Below are 21095 nucleotides of genomic sequence, written 5' to 3' on the forward strand. Positions count from 1 at the left end.
CTCAAAAAAAATTATCTGAAAACAATCTTAAATATCAAAAAAAATTCAGATTTTTTAATTTTAATTCTGGCTACAGTTCTAAAGTTAACTTATATACTTTAAATGCATAATTTTAACTTCGTAATTTAAATCATATAACTCGTATGTATATTAGACATTGTTACAATATTTATAATATTCTATATGAAATCATTTAATATTTCTCAAATATTTTGTTACAGTACGGCTAGTTCCAGGATTTTCCTTAAGGCGCCATGCCATAACAACTAGTTTTTTCTCTGAATTAGCTCAAGTTGTATCTTAGTACTCTCTTTGAATCCTAGCGGTCACTTTTTACTGATCTTTTATCGTTCATAATACGATCAACAATTATAACTGAAAATGCAATAGGTACAAACTTTACATTACTTTTATAATATTACTTATATCTTCAAAAAGCTTGTCCTGACCAGTTTGTGGGGAAAAAACTATTTACCAAAAAAAAATATTTTTGTGTTTTCACTAAAATTTTACCGTAAGCTTTGCCCTGTTACGGTAAATGTGAATACTTCGGCGAATGTGCACATTCACCGGTGAATGAATATTATTATTCACTATTTGCTATTATCTATTCACTATTTACTATTAACTATTCTGTTATCACTATTCACTATTTACTATTACCTATCTAACTATTCTTAATTCACTATTTACTCATAACTATTAACTATTAACTATTAACTATTAACTATTCATGATGACCATAGAGATGTTCATGAGACCGATCCAAGTACGCACGTACACCATTATTTTATTTTAAATTGATTGTTTGAAAACTCCACATTCACCTAGCGTTTTGGGGAATGTGCACATTCACCGGTGAATGTGCACATTTACCGTAACACATAGATGCTATTTCTAATTGAAATTTCAAAACAGGTAATTTGACCCGCCTTTGGTATGGTTAGTGTTAAAAATAGATACCTATATTAAAATCTGAAGAAACTCACTAAGCTACATATTAAAATCATTATAAACCACATTTTGAATTAAATAACTAATGTTTTAATTTTAATATTTTAGAATCGGTTAAATTTTGTCAGAACTCTTTAACAAATCGCATTATCGGAGGTGAAGATGTAAATATCGAGGATTATGGGTGGCAAGTTTCTATACAAATATTTGAAGAACATCTCTGCGGCGGTACGATTTTAACCCCGATTTGGATATTAACTGCTGGACACTGTTGGCTGAGGTGTGTTATAATATGAGTTGAAATTTGAGAAAATTAGCATAAGATTTTTAAATTTTACATGTCTATCATGCAGACCTTTCGTGATTCTTTCTCGCTATGTAAAAATCAGAGCCGGAAGTAGCAAATTGTATAGTGGAGGAACTGTGATAAGCTTGGAATCTCTTATAATTCATCCGAACTACGCCCCAGGCCCTGACAACGATGCTGCCTTAGTTTCTTTGAAATCTCCTTTGCCCTTAAACGGAGGATCAATCCGTTCGATTGGTTTAATTCCACAAGATACCGTCATACCAGCAGGCGAAGAAGTTACCGTAACGGGATGGGGATATTTACGGGTAAACGATAAGCAGTTTGTTGTAATAAAGATAAGGTAATAATAATGATATATGAATAAATATTAATTTTGCAGCAAAATAGTGGAGACCTTTCTCCGACACTTAAAGGAGTCACAGTGTCAATAATAGATACGGCAACATGCAAAAAAGTTTACGAAGATCGTTATACAATAAATGATAAGTAAGTAGTTTTCTAACTTTAGCTTGAGAGATCGTTTAAGTTTATAACGTTTTTGTTCACAAATTGTTTATAAATTGTATAGCATGATATGTGCCGAGTACAAAGGTGACGTGCCCAAAGACGCCTGCCAAGGAGACAGCGGTGGACCATTAGTTAACAGCAACAAGACTCTTGTGGGAATTGTATCTTTTGGCGATGGATGCGGCCAAAAAAATTCTCCGGGTGTGTACACACGAACTGCTTCTCCAAGCATTAGAAACTTCATACGCAACTACACCTACATTTAAAAAGTTCTAATGTTTCCTTATTAAACAATCTTGTGTTGTATTGAAATGTGTAATATTCATTAATAAATTTGCTTGACACACAGCCAATAAAACGTTTGAATTTTTAAATTCTTCCTTAGAAAACAAAAAAATAATATGACCAATAACTTTAATATATACTTGTATATATATATATATATACATATATATATATATATATATATATATATATATATATATATATATAATAAATGGTAGTCTGTCCGAAGGCAGGTCTATGATGTGAAAGCCATTACAAATAAATGATCCCCTTACCCTTTATCCTATTACCACTATTTCCCTTCCCATTTTTTTTATTTCATGTATTTTTCGAACTTCTGCTTCCAAGCATCTTGATTCTGTGATATATATATATTTTTATATATATATATATATATATATATATATAAAACACCTACATATACTCGCATACATACAACCTTATTACACATACACTTATACATATATACATAGACATTGAAATTTAATAGAGAATTCGGACACCAACGATCGTTGGTGGGCAGAAGACAGTATATCGAACGACTTGCAATGGATAACACATAATGCTAATTTAGGTTTCTATATTTTAAATTTTAAATTATAACACACTGATGATGAGACAAACCTAGTCTCGAAATTCGTGCAATCCACATATATTATAATTACCCAGTTATACTTATTTTTCATACTGTTTTTAGATCCACTGATTATGACATTAAATTGAATATCGAAACGTTTGGAATTAAAGATTATTTTATAAATCTTTGCCTTTTCTTTGTTTGATGTATCGCCCTCAAGAACTCACTCATATATTCCAACATCAAAATTAACTACTAAATCATATATATATATATATATATATATATATATATATATATGATATTATATAAATATATATATATATATATATATATATATATATTAATAAAAAACAAATACTGCTTCATTCATCCATATGATAAAAATTGAAAAAAAAAAGAATTACGTTTTCAAAAATAATTTTAATATGTTTTGAGTGCCAATCAAAATCTTTGTCAGTAGATTAATTTAAGAACTTATAATCTCATACCCTCTAAACCTTACCGTCTTTCCCAAATTTCACATAACTGGTTTTCCTCTACGTCCAATTGCTGTCGATTTAAATTCACCACTTTGCCAACTATCTGAATTCTTCTGCTCCGTTCAGTCTAAATTTTATGACCTAATATTGTTATAAACTCATTTAATCTTGTTCCTCATCTTAATGACTTAATTTTTCCTGATTATTCTTCGTGAGTTTCAACGATGTTTCATTATTTTAAATATCTATTCTCAAATTACTTTATCTTTTCTAAACAAATACCAAAGAATTTCATAGACCAACTTGTTCATTGTTCGAAAAAGCGTTTTGATTCAAAAGTCAATTCAAACTTGTATACTCATCTGAAAATAATTTATTAACTTTTTTTAAATCTGGAAACATCTACTAGTTATCCCATCGTTCCAAATATTACATTCTTCACAGCATATTTACAAAATAGTATGAGTATAATAAATGGTCTCACCAATCGCCAAATGTAGGATTAGTTTTTAGAAGAAAGCAGAAACTATATTTCCAAAATAAATAGTTGATAAATAATCTAAAATCTTATTCTAAGTTCATTATTTTATTTACACGTATCGAGACTTTCAGGAAACTTGTCATAAGAAAACATGCTGCTTACAATAACTTGATCATCGCATCTGATACCAGTAAAATACTATTGTTTTCACTGGTAAATGAAAAATTTACCGGAAGTAAATAGTTCAGCAGTAATTTAGATTTAGATTTGGTTGCAATCATGGTTTCTGCATTTGTAGGTATATCGGCAGTACATATAATGTAAAACTGGGACCAAGAACACAACTCTGCGGAACTCCGAAAGAAATATTTCTAACAAAAGATGAAGCATCAATTATGTTTTCAAGTAAAAATTGTTTTTAACGGTTGGAAGATCACAATTAGTGAGGAGGACTATCACTCACTGAGGACTATCATTAGTTTGCTTTTCAATAGCGGTCGTTAGTCTAATTTAATCTAAAAGTAAGCATTGCTTACAGTAGCTTACAGAACAACTAATTTTGATTGCTTTCTCATATTTTAAAGGTAATAGTTAAAAAAAACTCATTTATATAGAGATTTATGAAGACATTAAAATATCATTTTAGTGCTTTATTTCAAATCTTTATGGCAACAACAAAAATATTTATCAACAATAAAAGTATTTTCAAGTTTCTATTCAAACTCATTACGCGCACATATTATTTTGCATATTTATCAACTGATTGAATAATTGCCCTAGAACTGATAAATACACAGCAGTACCATTTTGCAATTCATGATGATTGGCAATTTTCATGGTTACCACCAAGGTGGAACAAATAAAATGTTAATTTTTTTGTTTGTTCTATTACTCACAACTCTTGTTGATTCAAGAAATATTAGACATAGGCGTAAGTTCAATTTTGAAATAATTTTGAAGATTAATTAAAAGATCAATAATAACTCAATAAAAATATTAAAAGTAATATATAGCAAGTTGAACTAAATAGAAATATTTTTGAAGATAATCGTATTGTTGGCGGTGAAGAGGCTGATATTTCGGACTATGGTTGGCAAGTTTCTTTGCAAGCAAATGGTGCACATTATTGTGGAGGATCAATAATTAGTCCGGAATGGGTCCTTACAGCAGGACATTGTATTCTCACGTAAGACTTTTGTTAATCAGATGATTATTAGATCAAAACGATTACTATCAATTTCGCAATGTATTATTTGGATTTTTATTATATTCAAATAATCATAATATTAATAGTTGGCAACAACATCTATACATCTTCTAATTTAATTATGCGTATAATACTATAGGAAATTATAAAATAGGAATATATAATATAGAAATCAATAAAATACTCTTTAATGTAGAACCGGACATAATAAAATATTGCACGTGAAAGTAAAATAAAGTAGCAGTGTATGGCATCGTGTCTCAAGGCAAATTGCTGGAACTTTCCATAACGTGATAAAATATTAAAAATATTCGAGAAAAATTAAATGTTTTCAGATAGATTATTGTAAATACTGTAACTTTCATTGTAACGAAGGAGAAGTTTATGTTTTCATCAAAAAATCCGATTCGCTAATTTTGTTTTCTCGACGTTTCTAGCCATTCTGAATCGAATGAGACCAAATTTGGAAAAGGTATGTGTGTGTGTATGTGTTTGTGTGTGTGTGTGAACAGATTTTTTGCCGTTAATCGACGTTTTCTCAATAATGGCTAGTCCGATTTTAAAAATTTAAAAGCCATTCGATGTATCTCGATGAGGACTAGCGTTTATCAATTTTGCGCGACGAAAAGTAAAAAATTTTTCGTCCACGTTTTAGCCCGCAGTTCTGAATCGATCTTGAAAATTCAGAAACCGTTCGAAAGATATTGGTTGGGAATCGTGCTGATGAGTTGTTGGTAGAGATAGGCCGGGCCGTTTTCTTATAATAAAGTGTTAAAAAAATTTGTTTCGACGATTTTTATTATTATTTTTTTGATGTGGCCGTAATATTTTGACTTAAATATTACGGCCCTACGACAATTGGTTTAACTTTAAAAATTCGTCAAAGTTTGCAAAAATTGGTATCGTTTTTTTAGCATTTGTCAAAATTAGACCTTTCATCGTTTTCTCAAAAACGCCTGAACCGATTTCAGAAATTTGATAGCTATTTGATGTATTTTGATGAGGACTATCATTTGTCAGTTTTGTGCGACGATCTGCCAAACCGTTTCTTTGTCATTTGATAAAAAGTGTTAAACTTTTCGACCACATTTAAGCTCATCCTACCGAACCGATTTTAAAAAATCAAAAACTGTTCGAAAGATATTAGTTGGGAATGATACTGATTAGTTTTAGATGAAAATCTACCGAGCCGTTTTCTTGTAATTAAATGTTGAAAATAAAAATTAAGCCGATTCTCGTGGAACTTTTTTTGGCGATATATATCCTGGTCTTATAGAACTTACTGAAATATCACGGCCTTACGACATGTAGTTTAATTTTAAAAATTCATCAAAGATTAAGAAAATGAGTAGTATTTTTGACGTTTGTTAACATTAAAATTAGTCGATTTACTTGGTATAACGATGTACTTGGTCTTAATGAACATTCTAAACTATTAGAGTCCTACAAAAACTGGTTCAATTATAAAAATTATTGATTTTTGAAAGTTCATGTAACTTGCCTCAAGGCTAAATACCAAACCAACTAGTTTTTATTTTATAGGCAAAATGTAAGAGTTCATGAATCGGACAACGACGTTTATATATGTTTACGGAATTGTAAATAAACAAATCCTAATTAATCGGATTTAAAATGAAGGACACTATCTGATATTTTTGGAAATGATATAAACTGAATTGCAAAGTTAAAATTATTTATTTGAAGTATATAAATGATGTTTAGAACTTTAGCTAAAATTCGAATTAAACTTCGAATTATTTTCTATATTCAAAAAAAAATTTTTTTAGAATTAAAAAATAAAAAAAATCTTTTCCCAAAAGCAATCGTCAACACAAGCAGTAAGTTTTTTAAATCATTCAAATCGGATGCTTAGTTATCTCAAAAACTATCATTTTTGCACATTTAACTCTGTGTTTCCAAAACGAGTAGACTTGCATTTGCCTAATCACAAATTCTCCCCATCATTGCAAATTAAATGTTTTTTTGGATCATTCAAATCGGAACTTCTGTTCTCCCAAAAACTGGATTTCTATTTTCTGCATTCTTTGCTTTGTATCTCTGAAACAACTGAACTAACTTTTGCCAAAAACTAATCAGCCCGTCGTATTATCAATAGAATTCATTCAAATCGGTTGTTCGGTAGACCCGAATTCGTCGAGAAAAAATTGTATCTGCACATAAACACACATCCAATTTTTCTAATAATAAGGTATGCCAAAATGATCAGTAACTTCTGAAACGTAAAGATATTCAAACATTTTCAATTTTGGACGATTATTGTCAATTAAAATATTAAATTATTGTTAATTTACCCTGTTGTAAAAATAAATGGATTACTTCAGTTTTCTTTTAATTGTTTTATGGTGATTTACACAGTTTTATAATGCCTAAACATTCAATTTAAATCAAACACATTTTGAATAATTGGATATAATAATTTGATAGTAGATAATAAATGATATATCAAAGATATTTATTTACAAAAATTCAAGATTCGCTAATACAAATTGAAAACCTTCTGTCTTTTATTGTGGTTTAAATTATTCTTTTAATATTAAAACATATTTCTAAGCCGCAAAATAATAAAAATTTTGTTTAGATTTACATTTGTTATTTATTGTCACATAATCCATTACACTATCAAAATTCATTTATAAACTTCAGTTATAAAAATATCTATTAGACATTCTTAGCTCAAATACAGTTTTTGTTAAAATTTATATATTGTTGCATAAATTAGAATTTGCCATCGTTATTTATAGATAGGTAACATAAAAATGTAATTGTAATTGAATCAATATTGTCGTCATTATTAATTTTGATTAACTAACATAAAATTAAGTAATAAGACATATAATTATTCAGGCGGAATTGATAATTTGAACACACATTAGTTACTGATTTTAGAAAATAATATCTGAAGCACACTCTTCATATTGTATTTATGTGTTTAAAATTCCTCAGGTTAACGCGCATAAATCTTCTTGACAATTTTTGCATTTTCATTCTTTTGCTATGACTTACTTCAACTATAAAAACAATTATAGCTATTACATAGCCTATGACTAACAACACAAATGCTCCACTAATTTCACTCAATGTTATTCTGATTTTAATCTCATCGTCCAATATTTCAGTTTCATTAACGGTGTTTGATTCGTGAACTTGTAATTTCCATTTTCCAAATAATCCCGCTGCAACACATGTAGATATGACACGATCAAAATTAGTCTTGAAAGGAAATCCTTTCACATATAACATTTCTATTGGGAAAGTTATTACGGGTTCGTTAGATACATAAACTTTACGTAATAAATCCTCCGAAACATAGGATAGAAATAGTTGGCTCGTAAAAGTTGTCACATTTTTAAAATCAGCAATATATTCCAAGGACCGTTTCGCTGGTAGTTCTTTAAAATGATCCACAATATATTTAGAATTTGAATCGTTGCTATGTGAAAATACGAATAATGTAGTATCAATACCTACTACGGCAAGACCGCTTTGCACTATTTCGTCTTCACTTGAAATTTGATATTCTTGTAAAGGAAATGTGTAGGTATTAATGAGACCAATTTGAAATATCGCATACAAATTCACATTCAAACCGAACCAAAATACAAGTAGCATTCTCAAGGCATAATATTTAGGAAATTTGCCCATAAAGTTTGTTAATGCAAGTGAATACAAAGTCAAAATGGATCCAATCATAGTTTTAAATAATGAATAATCATTACTATGTTTAGCTAATAGGAAAAATAATACTGATGCAATAACAAGAGCACTTGTAGAAGCAAGGAACACAAATGGTGGTAAAATATTATAAAAATTTATCCATCCAGGTGCAAGACCTGCCAATGGTAACACAAATACTTGCGGATCTTGAAGATAATGTGTTGAGTAATCAAAGTATTTATGAATAGAAGATTCAGGAAAATTTCCGCCAATTGCAATATCTGCTTTCCGTTGATAAAGATACTCGTACATTCCAGTGCATGTTCCATTATCACTCACAATTCCCCAGTTTTCATGAACTGAAAACGATCGAAACACAAATCTGCAATTGTAATACTTTTCCAAGACCTGCAACAATAATACTTCATACCCATTAGTGAATGGTATGTCCACATCATCCTCTACTTCGAAGTCATTAACTGGGAGTACAAAAGGCGGCCAAATGATCGCTATAACTTTGATGGGGCATGCGAGCATATCATTGGGTATTTTGACCGGAAATAAATTTTCCTCGTATTTCATTTTGCCATCCACACAATGATTTATAACAGTATAATTAAACAATTCATCACCGCAACTTCCATTCTCATAAGGAAACCAAGTGACAATATTAAAGGTATGAATATCATAATCGTCGGGCATCAGTATCACACAATTGATCACATATAAACTCCAAAGTTTTTGCATCACGTATATCACTATATTATCTAGAAAATTATCAGTATCAATAAACAGTATAATAAAATATGCTTCGGGGTTCCATGTTGGCAAGTTTTGGAGAAGCAATAAGTTTTCTTCAAAATCTTCTTGTGATTGTATTAGTAATATGTACGCCGAAGTGCGTTCCAAATGTATTTTCCAATGAGAATGATCCAAGGCAACATATTTTGTCAAAACTTGCCATCGTAGTTTAGAATGTATACCTTTTAAAATACGACTGTCCAGTCCCACGGAATTTAAAGATGATGTTTGATTTGCTATCATTGATACTGAGTAAATGATCATACCTCGACCAAAATATTCTAGTGCGATTTGATTTGCGCAAGCTGCCTGACTTTTGTGTATCTGTTCAAGTTTTGTATATTTCACAAAATCAGAAGAATAGCACGTTGCAAATAAAAATGACAATATTAGAAGTGTAGTGAAATTCAAATAATTAATTTGATATGTTTTGAACATTTCCGAAATAATAACATATAATTATTGTTTTATTATATAGTTATTAATAATAATGAATAAATTTATAAGAATAATATTTTATAACACCTAATGAACTTGCACGTGTTTGAACTGAACAAATATTAACGTGATATACAAATTAAATATAAAGGTAGAAGTGAATATAAAATCAACATGATCTTAATTATCAGTAGGTCATTATATACATGCGTGATGCTATCTTTCGTGAAACGAAAACCATGTATTATAATTTGCCTCAGTTCAATCCTTACAAATCTTTACGAAACATATTATTTATAAATTCTGCGAATGAAATTAATCGTCTACTGGATTCCGATACTATCTCAAATATGGTTACAAAAACAATGAAAAATAGGCATTATGTCTATTGAGAAATTAACTAAGCAAATCACTTTATATTACAAAAGAACTACAAATTTCTTGTAGGATTCATCAAAATTAGGAATAATATTTGTATTAAATTTAAATATAATTGGCGTGTAGTACACAACATTAAGAACATTTTTTTCTTAGTTTGCATTTTTAATCTACTCCCACCACACGTGAGTGATCGTCAACTTCACAATACTATAGGGGGAAGTCCCCTAGTGGCGGGCACCTAAGGTTATTTATAAATAAATCAAAAAAATATTTTACGAAATATTTATTAAATTATGATTTATGTTAGATAACAAAGTTAGAAATCAAACTAAATTAAAAAAGCCGCAATCTTTGCTAAAAAATAATTAATACTATCAATCAAACTTTGGTATAAAAAAATATGATTTTAAAAAGTGGCACCTAGTACCGGACATTTCAAAATAACCTGCATTGATCACATATGTAGCCATCTCCACACTTTGAAATGTCTGCACATGTGTCTTTGACGAATATTTTTAGCTATCGCAAAAAAAAATCACTATTTATCCACCCTTTGGCTGGGCCATACTGACGATCTCAGCTGGTGCATTCACCATAAGATTTTCATTCTTTGACTAGGAAATACGAAAAATAGGGGTATGTAGTGACCGTTAGCACTCATACAGAACAAAATTAAATAATTGAAATAAATTACGTAAATTCTCACAAGAAATATCAATATGTTTACTCTCCGGCACCAAGGGACAACTTACTGTCCGGTGCTAAAGGACAGGCATTTTCGTTCATTTGGTGGCACCTACTAAAATTGATTAAATATTGCCATCTAATAATATTCTACCATTTTACGGATAACGATCGAGTACAACTTTTATCTTTGCATACCACTCAAATGTAAATGCATAAATATGCTAAGATTACCTCCATTGACATTTAGGTGAAACCGTGATTTTGCGTCTAAACAGGAAAGGGTTGATCTCGCCGTGGCCGTGTGCGTCACAGGCGAGGCTTGGCGCGTGATCCTGTACCTGTGTGCCCCCCATGCCCCTTGCATCTATATTTTGAAATGAAAAGATTTATACTCGCTTAAATAATACGTGTTAAATAGAGTGTCCGGTGCTTGCTGCCGTCCGGCGTTACGGGACTTTCCGCTACTATCGTCAAACTTTTAAAAGCCCAAAGTTTCTACGATACGTGTGAATTTGCCAATTTCGATATCGAACAATCTTTTGATAATAAAATGTCTACTGGTAATATCTGATATAACTTTTCTTTAAACAGTCACAATTATTTTTTCTTTTTTTATATTTTTTCTAATTTTTATTCCAAATTATTTAAACATTTGCCTACCCTAAGTATTTTATCATTACAATTATTTTCATATTATATTCTTCTCTTGACACTGCTCTTAATTATTATTTGCCAGATTTGGAATTTAAATAAAAAATGCGCAATTGAGTCTTGAGTAATTTATATGCTTCTATACATTTCTGTATAATTCTAATCAGCTGAAAGAGTATTAATATAAAAATTTGTGAACTAATATTTAGATTTTTATAATATGTGGAAGAACGAGGGGCTTGTTGTAACAGTTGTTTTTGGAGTCTGGAGCTGGTTGTTGTATCTAACGGGGCAAATAGTAAGGACTAGAAACGGCAAGAAAACGTCTAATAAGTTATATTTTTTTCTACTTATTTTCAATAATATTAATTTTTTTTATGTAATTCTTTTTATAAATCAATATAAACTTTAATTATTCTCATAATACGAAGAATAATTATAGTATCTCCTGTAACACAATTCGCATGTGCCCTATGACAAAAATGACGGACTTGCACAGTTCGGTATAATGCATCGGTCTGCAGGTCAATATAGCCATGACAATAATACACAGGACGGTTATCCTATTGCCATTTTGCTATAATTGTACACTCTATTTATTCTTTAATCGTTTTTAGTTTGAATTTTAAGGAAACGCATATTATTTTTCGCGGTATAGTTTTTCATAATTGGAAATTCTTTAACCTTTATACCTAACCCACTATTGCTTAAAATACCTGTCAAGAGACACCTCCGGATCCACAACTGCAGGAATCAACCTTTTGGAAACATGCAACGAGATCATGATTGCATATGCAATTATTATATCTAATTAGATTCTTTCAACCCTTGAACTGGCACTTGAGACGCGTTCCAGCAAACTATCCAGGGGAAGGAAGGTACTGTGTGTGTTGTGACCAATAAAACAAACAGTGTGATGAATTGTGCAACAACAAAACTTTGTGTACTAATAACTAACAGGGATATATACCATATCATACAAATCAATGCATAAACTATTTTATCTTGAGACTTTAAACACCAAACCTGTGAGTGTTACCAATAGACATTATAATCAATCGTGAATTCATAAACTGTGCTATCACAAGACTTTAATCATTACTAGAATTTAATTGATAATAAAATCAATCATTTTTACATATCATTATAACTAATTAATCTTTATACATTTATATTGTAACTTTACTATAACACCATAACTATATGAAGCAATGTTGAAAAATCATGTAAATTAATTTCCCATTGTTTTTTCAAATCGGGCCGGCATGTTCGAGCCTCACAAATTTTATTTAACCATCTCCCTCTACCTATATACTGAACTCCCTCTAATCTGTAATAAAATAATTTCCTACCCTACTCTAGGTACTAAGATAGTTATAAGAAATTATCCATTCTGTACGCATAACTTGAACCGTGAACATCATACAAATAAATACTATTATTAACTAACCAACTTATTTAACTTACATATAATTTCAGGTCTGATCTAGCCTTTTTAATAATAAATTATATCTGGTCCTTCGAGGTAATTAAGTGTCCGTGTGTAGTGAAGTTAATTATTGTTAATAAACATTGCGCCGGGCGTTTACATATATATATATATATATATATATATATATATACATATATATATATATTTTTTGTAGAGTTTCGAACAAGAAGTAATGAGACAACATGAACTAAGTGTGGTCCACCATAAACAAAAAAATTTCAAAAGTACCCTAGTACAACACTCTATAGAAAACGCCCATTCATTTAATTTCACTCCAAAGATTTTATATCATGAAAGTTGCATTTTTTAGGAGATTATTCGCGGAGAGTTGTCTTATTCTCTTGAATGTTTCTAACAGTGTCAACATTAGATCAGATCACAACCTATTACATGATTCATATTTAAATTTTTTACACTTTTTGACAAACAATTAATATCGACTTCATTTTAAGTTCAATAATTTAAGTATTTACACCCTAACATGAGAAAAAAACACACACATACAATCTCACAGTTCTCGTTTCAAGTGTTTACACGTGTTACATATGAATCCATCAAATACAGTTTAGTTCGCTTCCAAAAGCCAATAGTATAACTTCGAATACAATATTATTTGTTTTCAAATAATAATTTTAAAAAGACAACACTTTTAGTAATTTTGATTTACAAAAGTTAACTATTCGGCGGAAAAATAACTCACAAATTCATTTTTTGTCAAAAATTCTTGTTTAGTGAAAAAGTGCTAACGTATATTCAAACATACAGGTAATTAATTCAATTTTATCATTAATCCTTTCTTAAAAAATTTTTCCATAACTTTCAAAAAATTTCTATCATTTTTAATATCCTGTTCTAATAATCCACTCATTTATTTTTATCATTTTCATTTTGATCATATTATCATATTTCTGTACATTATTATTTGTTACAATTAATTTATTATTTAAGAAAAATCTATTTTCTTAATATTCTTAAACATATTGTTTGCTTAAATCTTATCAAGATCATGTTTCTTGACAGATGTCCTGAAGATGGAACGTACCTAGTTCCGAAACGTTGACAGTAAACAAATAATTAAATAAAGAAATTGTTTATTAAAAACTTTTCTTGTTTTTTTATTTTGTATTATTTTTGGATTCTTGTTCGAAACTCTACAAAAAATATACACGAATCCAAGACTCTACCATTCAATATATATATATATATATATATATACGAGGTCTGTTCAAAAAGTTTCCGGAATTTTCGTTTTTTTCAAAAAAATATTTATTTATTCGTCTACATTAATGTGGTCCCCTTCAAAGTAGTCCCCCCCAGATATAATACACTTATGCCAGCGTTTTTTCCAATTTTCGAAGCACCCTTGATATTCACTTTTTGATATGTCCTTGAGCACTCTTAGCGATTTTCTTCAATCGAGGAAAACCGCCGTCTTTTCATGGGTCTCTTCAACTTTGGGAATAGGAAAAAGTCACACGGAGCCATATCTGGTGAATTTTTGCACTTTGCAACACTTTATTTCATTTTTTACGCAAAATTTAATACAAATTCTTTGCAAATTTCAATTCTTCCATTGTAAAAATCGCCGAGCTCAGAAAAACACGTCGAACCTTAGCGACTACCACAGACAAAGTAAACAGTGAATATAGCTGAAAATTTCATCATACTTTAGGGGCATGTATACCAACACAATAAAAAAAAATTTTTGACAATCAGACACTCCAGACCCGCGAAATTTAATTATTAGTAATTCCGGGTACTTTTTGAACAGACCTCGTATATAGGTATCTAATCAAAAATATATTAATATGCGTGTGCGTACGTAATTTATTCCGCAGTTACACATATTCTGGAAAAGACTACACAATTCGAGCAGGTTCTAATCGACATGACATGGGTGGTGAGATTTACTCGGTAATAGAAGCAGTGAGACACCCACATTACAATGCATATAATACTGATAATGATGTGGCTCTGGTGCGAGTTGAAAAACAATTTTCACTGAATGGGAAATCCTTGCGCGAGGTGAAATTAGTGAATTCAGGAGGTAATCCATCGAGCGGCACTTTAGTGACAGCCACCGGATGGGGCACCTTAGAGGTAAATAAAAAATAAATTTTATTTTTAAAATTCAAGGTAATGTCATCTCTCAACAAATTATGAAGGAAAATTAACTAAGCTGAACTCTGTGATTATTGAAATTATTTAACACATTGCTATGGGCGTGTATGGGTTAACTGCATTAATGAAACAATATTGAATAGTACTGTTCTAGGGCAGTTCCGTGAGCTGAGTTGAGCTCTACCTCGATTCAGGGAAAAGTAGTGTGAGAGATTACCCATTGCCATTTCAAACCGCAGTGCCCAAAATGGGTTAGTTTTAATATGAAATATGTTTTGATCTATATTTTTAAGTAAAAATGGACATAGCCGCTGCACATTGTCCACATCGGGGACAATGTGACCTCACGACTTTGTCTACATAAGGCAGTGTGCTTAACATTTATGCCATAGAACACCCACGAATGCATTATTCGAAAATTTCTATTTTCCCACTCCTGGCTGATAATCTCATAGATTGTTGGACATATCAACAAGAAATAAAACTATTAGTTAGTAATTATATGAGTTCCTCATGGTGTTCCACGTGTAATGTGATTTCGATCATTTTAAATAATAAGAATTAGAAACTGAAAGTTATAAGTGATAAACTGTAACATTAAGTTTGGAAAATGGGTTATAATATGGGGACAATAGTTTTAGGTTCTGGTTCCAAATTAGAATGAGATGTATATTGTGAAAATGTCATATTGTGACAATTGGGGTTGAAGCCCCCTTCTTGGGGTATGCAATGGCTGCCAAATACTATATTCTAGCCTTGCAACCACATTACGAAGGGCTTACTTCAACACTCCAATCGTCCGCTAAAGTACCTGTAATTACCTGTGGGGGTTACATACATGGGGGTTACATACATCAGGATCCTGAGTAACAGAAAATTTTAGTAAATAATGCTTAAAATTAAATTAGGTTATTATTTAAATAATTGTTATAAACTTTTGTTACAATTAACTAAAAACATACTACTCATGTATCATTTCGTTAATTATTGTTTGAGTTAGTTATTTGTAAATATTTTCTATATTACTTTTATATTTTGAATATTGATCAGAACTTAAAGGTCCTATAGGCTGTTGCACTAATTTGACTTAATACTATTTTCAATACTAGCCGGTTTTACAGATGGAAACCCAAACAACTGTCCTATCTCTGTGTGCTGAATTATTATTACAATTTCTGTAATTCGGTGAATATTTATTGATGCAGCAATGCTGATTAGGGACTATTCTCAATTTAAAAAAATGTTATATATTAAGTGAAAACCGTAGTCACTTAACAACAGGCTGTTTGAACCGTGATGAATCCTCTGATTTAGTTCTAGTCGTTCTAGCCACTTTCCTACGAACGAGTACATTTTATAAATATAAGTAAATTCGTAACAATATAGCCAGCAATAATTGTGTATAAAATATCTACTATATACATGATGTTGTACACCAGAAATTTATTAACAGTTATCAACATCTATATCATATTAACTATCATATTAAATTTATTAATCTTTACAAAATGAACTCGTTACTAAATACAAAATAATATATGTACGCTTTTTGTCTTTCCTTAAAATAAATGATTTCTTAACATAAATTAAATTTTTAATGTTATAACTAATGTAAATTTTATTTTTTATTTATATGTTAGATGTTTTGCTAGACACTGGCATTAATAGTCAATTTTATATTGTTTTTAAACATTTATAGTATTCTATCTGTTTGATCGATAGCAATATCAGAGTTACCTTGATTTGATTGATCTTCACTTATAATGTGATATTAAACAACATAAAATATACATCTAGTAATATTTGAAACGAACTAAAATACACATTTGAATCATATCAATAAGTTTCATATACATTTATATATCGTTAGTTAATAATTTGTTATTTTAAGAATGAAATTTGTGAAAGTTTTACATTATTTTCAGCATCATGGCACCGGTACAAATAAGCTGAGAAAAGTTACAGTTCCAATTGTAGATCAACAAAAATGTCGAAAACTCTATGATGCAAATGATGATATTATTACGAGCAAGTAAGATTGAAATTGTAAATAACACACAATAAATAATTATATATATATATATATATATATATATGAATATTTTCGAATTTCTTTGCTCCCAGAGGCTCCAATGCTTCCAAATTAATTTAGAAAAAAAATCTGAAATTTTTAGCTCTTAATATTAACTCTAGATAGTCCGCAGTCCAACTAAAGTTTCTTGGCTTTTCTTCGTAAGTAAATACTTATGCCATAAAATACATCACATTTTTGCTGTTTTTTTATTTATAATCAAAATAAGCAAATAGCAATGTTATTCTTTTATTCGTTTTGATTCACTGGTCGCTAAGTTATTAAATTCTACGAAAGAAATGGAATCTTACCCTTTTTTCTATAAGAAACTTTGGTTGGAATGCGAACTATCTTAAAGCTAATATTAAAAGCTTAAAATTTAGAGAATCTTTTTTCTATTAATTTGGAAGCATTTAAGCCCCTGCAAGCAAATACAAATACAAAATATCCATATTAAAGACCACCCTTCAGGACTTTTATATAAATTTTCCTGCATGTCAACCAAAAATGTGAATTACCTAGTTACTCTATTTCAATTACAAATATTGCTACATTAGTATTGAAATGTGAATATGTCGTATTTCGTAAACATGTTAATTTTTTCTGAACAAAACTTCTTTATTAGTATGGTATGTGCTGGTGTTCGAGGTAAAGATTCTTGCCAAGGTGACAGTGGAGGGCCATTAGTAACAGAAGATGAAATATTAGTCGGAATCGTATCTTTTGGATCAGGATGTGGCCAACTACCTGGAGTTTATACAAGAATTGCTTCACCACAAATAAGAGAGTTCATAAATAGAATTGCTCATGTATAAAACTAAATATTAAAACGTTGATAAAGTGTAGTTAACAGGATTTCTCATGAACACAATTTGCAATTATAAAGTAATCAGTCTAATCTATAGACTCGTATTTCGTATCAGTAAGCAACATCTCAACATATCATTTCCGTTGATTTCCTTATCTAAAGTGGATTCAAACCATATTCTTTCATTTATAAAATACGTCTATAGTCGCAGACATGTAATTGAGTGATATGTGAAAATCAGAATAAAATGCAGAAATTATTGATACTAGTTTCATTTTTATTTCCCTTGATCGTCTGTAAAGGTACGTAATGAATTAACAATATAATTGATATTTTACTATCGATGCAATAAAACTAAATAATAAGAAATCTATAAATGATATGATATGCCTCTATGAGCTTAATGCTGAGTTTTCGAATTAATTTTAAATTTGTGTAAATTTTGAGTTCGTTTGTAAATTAGTTTTTTTGGATTTTTCAGAGACGTTTTAAATAATAAATAATAAAATATTTTTAAAAATGGCGCTAATGATGTGCCACTAAATAAAATCCTAACTAGTATCTTCTATTCAGTTGCATGAATTTTCACTTTCTTTTATATCTCCACAAATCAAACGTTATAAAATTTTAATACAAATTCAAATCATAATTTAAATTCAAATAGGATAAAACCATATAATTACTTATTTAATTTGAAAAACTCTATTTAAGTGACAATGGTCTATGATTATAATGTATTTTTTGATAAAATAATTGAATTTATAAAATCAATTTTAGTAAAACAATACGCGACTCATTTGACTTACAGAATGAAGTTTGTTAAAAGAAAAAGAAAATTAATAAAAAAATATATGTAATATTCATTTGAAGTTTATTACTTTAACTTCTAAATTTATACAATCTGCAAATAATCATTGTAGCCAACACATATTAATTTGTAAGTAGAAAAAAAGTGTGAGTTTTTTTTAGAAATTTTCGAAGGATGATACGACCATCAGCGCTAAAAATCTATGAGTATTCATATATAGATTTGTATGTAGGAATATTTCAAATAAATTTTTACTGTATAAATCTTAAGCAGAGAACCGAATTGTTGGTGGAGAAGAAGCTAATATAGCGCAACATGGCTGGCAGGTATCACTTTTATTATTCGGAAATCATTATTGTGGTGGAGTAATTATTGACAAAAATTGGATTTTAACAGCTGCACATTGCATTGAAAAGTAAGTATATTTTCTTCTATTATTTCATTTATAATCCCGATTATATATGCAATGGTGATACATATAAAAATGACTTCATTAAAAATATTCAGATTTTTTTTTTCATAAAATTATGATTATTTGCATTAAATTTATGAAATTATGGATAAATAATGTAAACATTAATACAACAATAATACAACATAATACATCAATAATGAGCGTTCTAAATCAAAAAAGTATAGTGCAAATAATTACCTTATATCGACATCCAATGCTCTCTGGAAGTATTTGACGCTGCTCACCTGAAAAATGTTATTAACATTATTCTTAATGTTTAAGATTTTTTTATTTAACCTTAAAAATTTATAGCTTAAAAATCGTAAAAAAATGTAAAACTCAATAAACAATAACTTTGTTCATTATCGGAAATTCGTAAATATCACTCTTTGAGAGAATGGAGCATCCGATTAGAATGATTCAGAAAACATATTACTTGTGGTGACGGTGTGAAGAAATGATTAGTTTCTGGTAAAATATCCAAAATAAAAAAAAAAATGTTTGCTATCATTTCTTTTTAAAAATATCTAAAAAGTTTTTGAAATTTTTCACATATACAAAGTTATTCAAAAAATTTAGAGATTTTAAGAAGTTTCTTATATAGCTGAAACAAATTTAGAGGGAAGTCCCGTAACGCCGGACGGCACCTAGCGCCGGACGGCACCTAGCGCCGGACACTATTTAACTCGTATTACTTAAGCGAGTATAATTTTTTTCATTTCAAAATATAAATATTCAAGAAACATTCGATTTGTATTGACAAGGAGACGCGCTGATTAGTTTTTGGCGAAGGCAGGTCCAGCCGTTCCGAAGATATGGGACAAAAAGTGCCAAAAAGGGTAACTCAGTTTTTAAGAGAACGGAGCGTGCGATTTGAATAAATCAAAAAAATACTTTACTTGCGTTAACAAGATGAAGAACTGATCTAATTTTCACGAAGGCAGGTTCAGCGGTTTTGGAGATCCAGTAAAAAAAGTAAAAAAAAAATGCCATTTGGCGGTCAAAAATGATCATTAGATATATGCACCTCAAATTATCAGATATTTTATAGAGATTTTAACAATATATAAATTTTGTTTACATTCTTATGGGTTCCGGCGCTTACGCGCTTCGATATTTCGTCTCTATGCAGTTAAAGCAGTACGATAGCTTTGAAAAAAAGTTCAGAATTTCCAAAATAATTCAAAATATATTTTTCTTCAACAAGTCTTTTTTTATCAAAAAAAAAGTAAATCTTTGTCAAAAATTTATAGTTTCTCAAAAATCTAATTATTTCAGAGTATTTTTTTTTTCAAAAATGTTAATCTTTTTTAAAAAAAATAATTTGTATTACGGAAAGTTCCAGCAATTTGCCTTAATGCACGATGCCATGCGCTCCACTAGTTTAATTTTGTTCTGTATGAGTGCTAACGGTCACTATACCCTCATTTTTCGTATTTCCCAGTCAAAGAATGAAAATCTTATGATGAGTGCTCCAGCTGAGGGCCCAGCCAAAAGAGTGGATAAATAGTGATTTTTTTGCAATATCTAGAAATGTTAGTCAAACATACACGTGTGTTCAATGCAGGTTGTTTTAAACTCGGGGCTTTCCCCTAATTATTCAATTAAATTTCAGAATGTTTATATAATAAAAATTAGATGTATAAAATGAGATCGTCTTGTAAACATAATATATACAGTCTATTTCCCAAATATACGCACCTTCATTATATTAGATCTTTGAATACGAATTACGATTTTTATAACAATAATTCGAAAATATTTAAAACAATTGTTATTAATCATTGATTAATTGTTATTGATTATTGACTCAATTTGCTTTAAGGCACAATACCATTCACCGCTGGTTTTTCTTTTTAATCTTGTATCATTCTTTTTCTAACAGCGAAACAAATGCCAATAAAA

The 21095-nt window shown here is 29.6% G+C and overlaps 4 protein-coding genes across 4 annotated transcripts; 3 read left to right on the plus strand and 1 right to left on the minus strand.

The window, feature by feature from the left end:
* The first annotated feature begins 842 nt into the window (after positions 1 to 842).
* LOC113388097 (mite allergen Der p 3-like) lies at positions 843 to 2037 on the plus strand. Its single transcript, XM_026625504.1, has 5 exons — positions 843 to 858; positions 1063 to 1234; positions 1308 to 1569; positions 1644 to 1750; positions 1833 to 2037. The coding sequence occupies exons 1-5, from the start codon at positions 843 to 845 to the stop codon at positions 2035 to 2037; spliced, it is 762 nt and encodes a 253-aa protein (XP_026481289.1).
* Positions 2038 to 7734: 5697 nt separating this feature from the next.
* Positions 7735 to 9522, minus strand: LOC113388099. The gene has a single exon (XM_026625505.1). It carries the CDS (start codon positions 9520 to 9522, stop codon positions 7735 to 7737), a length of 1788 nt encoding a protein of 595 aa, XP_026481290.1.
* Positions 9523 to 14821: 5299 nt separating this feature from the next.
* LOC113388100 (trypsin-7-like) lies at positions 14822 to 17935 on the plus strand. The gene is made up of 3 exons (XM_026625506.1): positions 14822 to 15028; positions 16975 to 17081; positions 17746 to 17935. Exons 1-3 carry the CDS (start codon positions 14822 to 14824, stop codon positions 17933 to 17935), a joined length of 504 nt encoding a protein of 167 aa, XP_026481291.1.
* Positions 17936 to 18104: 169 nt separating this feature from the next.
* On the plus strand, positions 18105 to 19155 carry LOC113388101 (hypodermin-A-like). Its single transcript, XM_026625507.1, has 2 exons — positions 18105 to 18230; positions 19010 to 19155. The coding sequence occupies exons 1-2, from the start codon at positions 18176 to 18178 to the stop codon at positions 19153 to 19155; spliced, it is 201 nt and encodes a 66-aa protein (XP_026481292.1). The 5' UTR covers positions 18105 to 18175.
* The last annotated feature ends 1940 nt before the right edge of the window (positions 19156 to 21095 follow it).

Source organism: Ctenocephalides felis, unplaced genomic scaffold (assembly GCF_003426905.1).
Source record: "Ctenocephalides felis isolate EL2017-DRISC unplaced genomic scaffold, ASM342690v1 CF-g0.4_SCAFFOLD_03572, whole genome shotgun sequence".
Classification (NCBI taxonomy): Eukaryota; Metazoa; Arthropoda; class Insecta; order Siphonaptera; family Pulicidae; genus Ctenocephalides; species Ctenocephalides felis.